Source organism: Gymnoscopelus braueri (assembly GCF_963280865.1).
Source record: "Gymnoscopelus braueri genome assembly, chromosome: 9".
Classification (NCBI taxonomy): Eukaryota; Metazoa; Chordata; class Actinopteri; order Myctophiformes; family Myctophidae; genus Gymnoscopelus; species Gymnoscopelus braueri.
Window position 1 is genome coordinate 4,163,139 of NC_137610.1, and position 11,416 is coordinate 4,174,554.

The window sequence follows — 11,416 nt, forward strand, 5'->3', positions numbered from 1 at the left end:
TGTGTTGATTCCGCTGATCATTCTGTTTCACATACGATGTACAAAAATGCTGTAATTGGGGAGGATGTGTTAAAATTCACCATCAAAGCAAGAATGCAAGTATTACCAACCAAGTACAATCTGTCAATCTGGTATCCCGACATCCATAGTCCACTCTGTATAAACCATCATGATTTTGAATCCATTGCACACATCACCAATGGATGTAGTGCATATAAAAACGCCACGACCGCATTGTCGACATAGTGTCCGATGCAGTCAACAAATGTATGCCATCCAGTGCAGCAATGTACAAACACTCAAGAGTGCTACCAGATTGGTTTGGTTTAGCTTGTGATGTCTTTGCTAACATCCCAAATACCCCTGATGTCGTTTTTGTTGACACCTGTCACAAGGAGGCTCTGATTCTGGAGGTGGGCTGTGTCTTTGACCTATACATGAACCAGAATTTCCAAGATAAGCATTCTAAGTACCAACCAAGTACCAACCGCTACTGGGAATCATAACAAACCTTGGGTACAGATGCAGATTCTCTGTACTCATATTTGGAAGCCTGGGCCATGTATATAAGCTGACCACGAGTGGCCTAGCAATCGCTGGCATGACAAAAAGCAAAGCCAAACAACTTGCGAAATATTGCTCTGTTTCAGCTGTTATAGGCAGTTTGTCTGTGTGTCATGTGTATCCTTAGGGACCATGAAATTTCAACCCCGTTATATTTGTCTTCCTGTAAATTAATTGTAATTTGTGGATTCAAATAAAGAATTAAAATGTGTGTGTGTCGAAACATTTTGATGGATCTTGAATTTGTTTTAGAAAAATGTGGAATACTTTTGAATTGTGTTAACTATTATTGAACACAAATCTCCTTTGGCAGTAAAAAAGAAAAAAAAACTTCAGAGGAGTCTTATGATACAGTTTATTAATATCATACATAGTTACAAACACATGTGTCTGTTAAAATTCAATATTCTAAAGACTTTTCACTTTCAAACAAGTTTGGGATCATTTTAACTACTACTCAGGCTTTTGTTTTCCATGATAGATTCATTGAAAACATGCATACTTGGTTCCTGGGACTGATGTATATATATATATATATATGTGTATTTATATATATATATATATATATATATATAAAAGAAAAAAAAAAAATATATATATATATATATATATATATATATATATATATATATATATATATATATATATATATATTTTTTTTTTTTTTTTTTTTAGCGAACATTTGTAACTCAGATCTTTGCTTCTGGGGATTCTACAAAATGTCTTCTAAATCCTAACAGTTCTTTGGAAAAAGTTGATGCTATAATCAGTGGTTTTCAACATTTTTCATGTCAAGGACCCCCAAAATGATATGTATTTGGCCGCGGACCCCCATCTGAAAATGTGTTGTTCCAGGGACCCCCCATGAAGCAAAGATTTGAGCTCATAGCGCGGTACTCTGCGCCCCGCTTTGAGCTTGTATATCTGCTATTTTTGAATAGCAAAAGTATAAAATAATGGTTAAAGTGGTTACACAGATGCGTTCCTAGTTTTAATGGGTTAAAAAATATAATTTAAAAAATAAATGAAAAAAGTAATCAATCAATAAAAATATCAGTCACCAGAACCACCGTCGTTTGTTTTGAATGAATCTAACATGATCAAAATGGAGTTTGAAGTTACAATGGCTAACTTCAGTGGGAAGTGAGAGTGTCTGATAAAATGAATGTCAAATATCTAAATATTGAATCAAAAAACTGTTCAAACACAAGTTGACGTTAAAATGACCTCAGAAGTGTTTTGAAGTGAAATATATCTTTAAAGTAGCACTTTGTCAGCCATTATGTAATAGATATTATTAAGGAGCACAATGTAAATACTGAGAATACTGAGAGCCAATAATGATGTAATGGTTTAAATATAATATATACAATGTATAATAAGGGGCGGCAGTGGCCGGGTAGAGTGAACTGGAAAACCGCAAGGTTCCCAGTTCGATCCCGGGCTGGGGGGCTCCCCCAGAGTTAGTGTCGAAGTGTTCTTGAGCAAGACGCTGAACCCATAATTGCTACCGATGAGCAGGTTGGTGCCTTGCATGGTTTCCTCCGCCATCGTTGTGTGAATGTGTGTGTGAATGGGTGAATGTAATGCACAATCTATGTAAAGCTCTTTGGATAAAAGCACTATATAAATGCACCATTTACCATTTATAGTAATGATGTAATAGTGTTGACCTCAGACCCACAGGACAAAGCAGAGACATGTTATCAGCTCATGAATACAAATATAGATTTATTTAATTAAATCAATATCATATCAACATGTTTACACACTATCAGCACTGATGATGTGTCCAATACAGTGCTACACTTTGAACCCCCCCCACGCACACACATACACACACACACACACACACACACACACACACACACACACACACACACACACACACACACACACACACACACACACACACACACACACACACACACACACACACAGTGGTGGAAAGTAACTAAGTACATGTACTCAAGTACTGTACTTTTGAGGTATTTGTACCTTACTCAAGTATTTCTAATTTCCAATATTTGTACTTCTACTCCAATACATCTCAGAGGCAAATATTGTACTTTTACTCCACTACAATTCTTTGAAAATTTTAGTTTCTAGTTACTTTGTAGATTTTGATTATTACTACAAAACATACATAACCACTTCAGCTCTATATTGGCCATTTGAAAATAGCAGATATATAAGCTCCCAATGCGTCGCGATGCGCTGCATTGTGAGCTTGTAGATCTGCTACTTTCAAAGGATTTTTTGTGTAATGAGTAGGCCTACTTTTACTTTTGGTACTTTAAGTACATTTTGATAAAAATACTTTCATACTTTTACTCAAGTATATTTAGAATTCCGGACTTTTACCTTTAACAGAGCATATTTCTATACATTGCAGTATTGATACTTTTACTTAAGTAAAACATTTGAGTACTTTGTCCACCCTTGCACACACACACACACACACACACACACACACACACACACACACACACACACACACACACACACACACACACACACACACACACACACACACACACACACACACACACACACACACACACATTCAATTTAAATGATGTGCTTTTCATGTCAATGACCCTAAATTAATATGTATGTGTCCCTGGACCCCCATCTGAAGATATGTTGTACCATGTTGTATCTGAAGTATAAAACCGAGTTAAAGTGAGTAAACTGATTGTGATGCTGTATTGACTCATTTTACTGGAGGACCCCCTGGAAGCCCCTTAGGGACCCCGGTGGGTCCCTGGACCACACTTTGAGAAGCAGAGAACCACCGGCCTACTGTATATGGTATCAATGCATTGATCTTTGTGTGTGTGTGTGTGTGTGTGTGTGTGTGTGTGTGTGTGTGTGTGTGTGTGTGTGTGTGTGTGTGTGTGTGTGTGTGTGTGTGTGTGTGTGTGTGTGTGTGTGTGTGTGTGTGTGTGTGAGGCCTGGGGTCCTTCAGGGGTCCCCAGTAAAATGAAGAACAAATTAACCACTTTAATAAACTTTTTTATACTCTGGATATTGGAAAATAGCAGATCTACAAGCTTGTGAGCTATTTTCACTATCGTTGAAATGAATTAGGGCTTCAGTGATTAATTCAAGTTTTGGGGAAACACACCAAATGTCTCTTTTTGTTGAAATGAAATATTGAGTGAACCTTTGAGCCACAAGACGAAGCACCAGGTCAGCAGCTGAGATTATAAATGTAGATTTAAGTTAGATCAATATTATATCAACATGTTTAAACAATGTCAGCACTGATCATGTGTCCAACACAATCCTACTCTTTGAACCCACACACACACACACACACACACGCACACACACACACACGCACACACACACACACACACACACACGCACGCGCACGCACACGCACACACACACACACACACACACACACACACACACACACACACACACACACACACACACACACACACACACACACACACACACGTTCATGTGGCTTTGATTGGATTTGTTGAGCCTGGCCAGTACTATCAGGCACATTTCTCTACCTGAGTCTCCTCCCATCTGCATGGTCTCTGTATATAAGCAGGACACAGCACACATCTTCTTGTATTGATAGCTGCTCCCAGCTGACACTGTGTGACTGACTGCAACTGTAGACATTCAACAATTACATTTAAATTGCATTCCATTCAAATACATTGGCATTTCTACAGAGGAGGATTCATCAGGACTTGTGAAAGGTAAGGTAGACTGTAGACACGATCACATTGAATTGAGTTGAATTGAACTGAACTGAACTGAACTGAACTGAACTGAACTGAACTGAACTGAACTGAACTGAACTGAATGTAATTGAATTGCAGTGATGGAAGAAGTACTCACATGTTTAAGTAGAAGTATCAATACCGTATTGTAGAAATAGTCTGTTAAAAGCACAAGTTGGGTATTCAAAATTGACTTGAGTAAAAGTAAAGGTTTCGGCATCAAAACTTAAAGTACCAAAAGTAAAAGTAATCATTTTGCAGTATATATATATATATAAATATATATATATATATATAATTATTATTATTTTATTATTATTAATTAGTGCTGTCAAACAATTCAAATTTGTAATCAGATTAATCACAGCTTAAAAAGTCATTAATCATGATTAATCACCATTCACACTATGTCCAAAATATGCAATTTTTTTCTGTATATTGTTGTGGGAATGGAAAGCTAAATGACAGAAGGTGGATATCTACATTTTCAACCACTTTAGCCCTATTTTATACATAACCTTTTTGAAAAAAGCTGATGCAAATCGTTGTGAGCTTGTAGATCTGCTATTTTCAATGATTTTAGTACTTTTACTTTTGGTACTTTAAGTATATTTTGAAGCCAATACTTTTGTACTTTTACTCAAGTAACATTTTGAACTCAGGCCTTTTACTTGTAACAGAGTATTTTTATATTGTGGTATTGCTACTTTTACTTAAGTGAAATATCTGAGTACTTCTTCCACCACTGCAAAATGGACCTGTTTCATTTTACGCTCTCAAAAGTACTTATTAGGAAGATGTTTGGGGCGGGCTAGCTCTGGACCAGAGCGTTAGAAGGAGTTCCCTTCAATGCTGTGTTACTTTTAAGCCGCTGTCCGCACTCCCGTGGTAGCGCAGGCTGCGCCTCTCGTCTTTAGTCAAAATAAAAAATACACTTTCATTGAAAAACTTGACCTATGACCTCTGACCTTTAGATCTCCAACCATTTTGAATTATATGAAAAACTGTCCAAACTGTCCAAATCTATCTCCTCATGGGATTCTTGCGCAATCTCCACAAAACATCTTACTGAAATTTGTTTAAGTGAAAAATGTAAGCTTTTATGAGCCAATGAACATTAGAGTTTTATGAAAATGATTCTTCTGCCCCTAACTACATAAATGCAGAGTCACATTTTTATGAAACTCTGCAGTATGGTCATTCCAAATAGCGCTGAAACCAATCTTACTCCAATTGGCCAAAGGGGGGGCGCTATAGCCATCATTTGAATGCAAACTTTGAAAAGGCATCAGTTCAGTCAGATAACTCACGAATAGATTGAACCAATATTATATACCGAATATATATTGAACAAATATATAGAATGAGAATACAAGTGCGGATGTAATATTTTATCTTGGCGTTCAGGCTCTGCTATATTTTTCTCCCTGCTCAGCACAATTTAGACAACCATCATTAACCATTAAGAGCAGTGAGATAGATATATGATAACAACCCCCCATGGGGAACAGACCAATAGCAGAGCCCACTGGTGGTGCTGGGGTGGTGGTGGGAGCAAACGCCGCATTGGTTCTGATCTAACAGGTCATGTGGACACACAATTTGTCCATTTAATAAAGCTTTTATTTGAACAGGTACTGAACAGGTCACTGTAACAATGCTAACTCTAAGTTGCATTTAACACAGGAAGGAAATGAAAACATATTCAAAGTAAAAATTATAAACCCTTTTCCTCCGACAGCTGCACAACCTTTTCTCTGAGAACTTCCCGTTCACTTAAATCATGCGTTTTATCCCTCATTGACTCAACTGTTTTGTTTTTTATGCTTCACCATCAGAACATCATCCAGTTCCACCAGCATCCACTGACTGTGACAAGGGAACATCAGGCTTCATCATGCCTTATGTGTGAGTGTTAAAAAGTTGGAATCCCTCTCTAGCTGTGTTCTATTGTCCATACTGCCATACTCGTTAGTGGAAAAAATAAACAGTGGTGGAAAGTAACTACATTTATTCAAGTCCTAACATTTCACTTTCAAACATGTTTGGGGTCATTTTAACATCTACTCTGACTTTTGTGTTTCACCCCAGACATTTTTGAAGTTTCTTGATTTGTTTAGATAGTTGATAGTAATTTTTGTCAGCTCCATATATGGGCACAAAAGGGCATGCCCATATATGGGCATACACTGATGACATCAGCAATCTCCATATATTGGCATAAAAGGGACACGGATAACAGATACAGAAATATCTGACACCAGGGATCTCCATATGGGCATAAAAGGGATGAGGACTGACAGATACAGAGATCTCCATATATGGGCATAGAAGGGACAAGGACTGACAGATACAGAGATCTCTATGTGGGCATATCAGTCGGATTTGTGATGTGACGTATGTGTTCACCTCTAGTTAATGAAAACGGCTCTAAGATATAGTATGTGTCTGCTCCTGAGATGCACCGGACCAGCCTGATTTAGTCTCAATCCCCGGTGGAACCTCCCTTTATTCCATTTTAACCATGATAGATTTATTGAAAACACCCGTCCTTAGTTCTGGTGACTGAAAAAAATGTTAATACGATACAAATAAATAAATTAATTAAAAAGCAATTGAAAAAATACGGCCCCCTCACGTATTAGAAGGACAATATAAGTCACCAGAACCAAGGATGTTTTTGATGAATCTATCATGGTTTGTAGTTACATAGTTACAGTTAAATAGGTTTATATAGGAAGGGGACGCGTCTAATAACATTAATATCAAATATCTTAATACTGAATCAAGCAACTTAAAAACTGTCTGGGGTGCTCACAAAAGCCAGAGTAGACGTTAAAATGACCCCAAACATGTTTGAAATGGTATATTTTTTTACCTCACTTGAGTGTTTCCTTTCAGATTTTTTATACTTTTGCTCCACTACATCTCAGTACAGAGGTGACAGCAAGGGAGGGGGATTGGGGGGACATTAGTGGTGGCTGTGGCTAGACGGTGATGTCATGACATTCACCGTCAAGTCCATTTATGTTCATGTTGTACACTCTTCCTTCAGAGTTTAATTAACTAAGCACTTTAATGTGTTGTTAGTTTCCAACTATAAGTTGTAAATGTACATTTGTGCGTATAAAATATAAAAGGAAAACCTCCCAATTTCCCTTGGTCAACATGGGCGAGATTGCTGGTTAACTTGTAGTGCCCCCCATACTGAGAGTGAATGTTTCTATTATTTTAAACCCAAAATGTCAATACCTTTTTCCACATTTGGAAAGATGTGGTTAATAGGGTGTCAAGTCCCAGGTCTGTTATTTAATTCCCCAGACACACTGCCCTGAAACTAATTTGTTTGCTTCGACATCGACATCTAAAGCCACCACTGTCGATCACTAAATACTGGGAGGTCATCCTATCTATGCTGTCCATTCCGGTGCCTATGTCTCAGTGGCAAATATTGCAATTAAACACAACCGAATCACACAATTTTTTTGTTAATTGAAATGCCTTGTTATTGCTATTAACACAGAACATAGTAAAATAGAGTACAGAAGTCCTGACGTCAAACCGAAGCCCCCTGGGTCATGAAGATTTTTTTCCCCAAGAAAATCCCATAGACATGTTTTAAATCACATGATATAAGAACTGTGTTCCAAACATAAAAATAAATATGTTTCGTTTATGATATGTATCTATATTTGATACAGTCTGTGTTTGGAGAAAATGTTATTATTCTCCGGTATCTGGAAGAAGCGTTGGGAAAACTGCAATAGGAGATCAAGTGATTCACCCAATGAAGTATGTCATGCTAAGTCAAAAACATCCCTAAAATTATTTAGATTTCATGACGTTTTATCATCAGTCTATGATATCATTTAGTTTGTTTGATGAAACAACTGAGAACTGACAACGCTACTCTCCCACAGACAGAAAAAAAATCCTACGCTGCTTATATGCACCGGCCGACAGCCGTATGTGTAATGGGATTCCTTTTTTTGGAACACAATTCTAATGAATACGTGATAAAAAACAAAAGGCTGTGGAAAAATACATTATGAAGTCATGCTAGAAATTATTTAGGTTTACATTACATAAATCATTGTATATTTATTTATATCCAATGAGAAGGAAATTATATCTGATAAGCAAGTACACAGAAAATGTTTCTTCAACAGTTCTTTGTGTTGGTTATAGCCTAGCACTGTTGCTATACAAAGAACCTGTTAAACATCTGCATGTTTCTTAGAGCTCTTTATTGGTTCTTCAGCTTAGTTTAAGTAACCTACAGTATAATGGTTCTACATACAGTAATATCAATTGACAAAGGTGCTACTGTAGCACCAAACTAGTTTCCCGTATACGATTATGAGACACTTTTAGTGCAACATATGGAACCTTTTTTGTGTATTGTGTTTTCATCACCATTTTTATTTTACAGAAAAAGCAGCGTATCATCAGTCTTAAAAGACTTGAAACATGCAGGACCAGTACATTATCAACTACCCACGGTCAGGAACATTCTAGATGAGAAAAATCCTATGATTGAAAGATGGACTTTTGGGGAGAGGAACACTCAGAAGAACAATACTATACTGTTAGTGGGAGAAACTGGAACAGGGAAGACAACGCTCATCAACACTATGGTCAACTACACCCTAGGTGTAGAGTTCAAGGATAAGTTGTGGTATGAGATCACAGAGGAGGAGGGAGGAAAAGATCAGACAGAATCTCAAACTTCAAAGGTCACTGTATATGAGGTTTTTGTGCAGGATGGCCCGTCTCTCACCATCATTGACACTCCTGGATATGGAGACACTCGAGGGTTAGAGAAGGACTTGCTGATTGCGGAGAATCTCCTTGAGTTGTTCAGATCGGAAAATGGAATTCATGAAATCACTGCCGTGGCCCTTGTGGTGATGGCATCACAGACTCGAATTACTGCAGGACAGGCCTACGTCTTTGATTCAGTTCTGTCCTTATTTGGCAATGACATAGCAAATAATATAGTGTTTTTCATAACACATGCTGCAACTGGAAGAGTCCCTCAAAATGTCCTTAAAGCCGTCACTACGGCACAGATCCCATGTGCCAAAAATGAGATGGGCCAACCTGTTTATTTCCTCTTCGATAATTGTCAATCTGTGGCCTTTTATGATCTTGAGGAGTATGAGAGCAGCGAAATGCAATGGAATATTGGAATGAAAAACATGAAGAAGTTTATGGCGTATCTGGATAACATGAGGGTACGAAACTTGAAGATGACAGAGGGTGTTCTGAAAGACCGCAAACAGCTGGAGGCCTCCATCAACTGCTTACAAGAAAAGATAATGTTGATAGAAAAAAAACAGAATCTACTGCTCCAGACTGAAGCAGCCCTGAAATTAAATAAGGAAGCTATGGATCTAGGCAGACAATTCACCTATGAAGTTGATGAACCTTTCAAAGAAAAGGTTCCCACAGAGAAGTCAGAAGAGGCAACCTGCTGCAGTGTGTGTGAGGAGACTTGTCACTATCCAGACTGCTGGTGGGTCAGGGATCTTTCATGGTGTAGTGCTATGACAAGTAACCACTGCACTGTGTGCACTGGCAAGTGCCACTACACAAAGCATGTCAAAGAAGCTAAAATATATCAATCATCAACCAGGAAGGTCACAAAGACTTATGAAGACTTAAAAGCGATTTACACAAAAGCAAGTGAGACATTTGCGGAGAACACAGACATAAAGACAGGACTTTCAACAGAGTTGGAAAAAGAAAACGCTGAAAAGTCCAGATTGGTGAACCAAGCCTACCAGCATATCATGCAACTGGAGAAAATTGCCCTTAAGTCCAAGAGTCTGTCCACTCTTAAGCATCTTGACTTCCTGATTAAGAAGATGGAGGAAACAGGAAAGAAACACCGTGTTGAGAAACTGGAGGCCATAAAGAAGAAATGTGAGGAGGAAAACAAGAAAGGAGCGCACAGTTCAAGCATGAATTCTGCGGGACAATAACTGCCAACTGCTGAGATCATAATGGTTATCAGAAATCCGAGTATGTAGAGCCTACATTTGTTTGTTAAAGTAAGTGTTAATTAGCTCTATAGAGTGTTTGTTCAATAACAGGGGTCTCTCCTTCTCCCCAGCTCTTTAGTACATTTTCAGGTGAGGATACCAATTTCATCCAATCAGGAGAGAGAACTCATACTGATAACTTGTCTTTGTGGTTGTTCTCTCTCCTGATTAGATGAAATCTGTAAACCACCTGAAAATGTATTTTCTGTTTACTAAACAGGGACAGGGACACCCTTGTTACTGAGTAAGCACTCTATATAGCGATGATTCCTATCGGATTTAACAGCTTTAACGTTTTATGGATATGTGTTGTTTTTGTTTTAACAAAACAAAACAAAAACAGTAACAGCACCTTCAATCACATCAGTTCTTTCAAATACTATTACTTGACAGTGAGTACAGTACAATCTCTTTCAAAAGAGGGCTATGATTAACATATTTCAGACTGTTAAGGAAGGAAAAGATACCCTGTAGTTGACGCTTCTAAGGGCAGCCTCATGAACTTGATCTCCAAAATGTTAGACATGTGATAGTATATTTCTTAAAGGATGCTTTAAAACAAGCACATGGACTAAGCCTGGAACTATCAACCAGTCCCTTGAACAAGGGCCAGCCCAGCAAATATGTCCAGTTACATTTCCAGCCTCCTCCAGTGTCTGCAGACTAAAACTCTGCCTCTTGATCCAGCAGTCAAGGACGATCTGATGAACTTGTATGCTGCAGGTCACGGCCAAGAGGAAGAAAGGAGGTGTTAACATGCAAATAAACTACATCACTGCATAATTATGGACACAGACCACAACAAGCAAAGTCAATAAGAGCTGAAACCTGACATAAAACACCTTATTACTCAGAGACAGGAGGCGTACCAGTATGGAAAGAGAAGCAATCTAGCCAGGTTCTAATTGGAAGAGCCATCAACAAACAAGGCCAAACAAGCCCAAATCTCCAACTGGTACAGCAAGATCTGGAATTGCGAAACCAGCCATTAATGTGTGTTTTTTTGTTTGATTTTTGTAAGGGCATCACAAATTGTAACCTAGATGACCAAAG

The 11,416-nt window shown here is 38.0% G+C and overlaps 1 protein-coding gene across 1 annotated transcript; it reads left to right on the forward strand.

Annotated features, from left to right (window-relative positions):
* Nucleotides 1-8,800: 8,800 nt before the first annotated feature.
* On the forward strand, nt 8,801-10,303 carry LOC308091655 (uncharacterized protein; the record flags this gene model as incomplete). The annotated part of the gene is made up of 1 exon (XM_080437316.1): nt 8,801-10,303. The coding sequence occupies exon 1, from the start codon at nt 8,849-8,851 to the stop codon at nt 10,301-10,303; it is 1,455 nt and encodes a 484-aa protein (XP_080293442.1). The 5' UTR covers nt 8,801-8,848.
* Between the last annotated feature and the right edge of the window lie 1,113 nt (nt 10,304-11,416).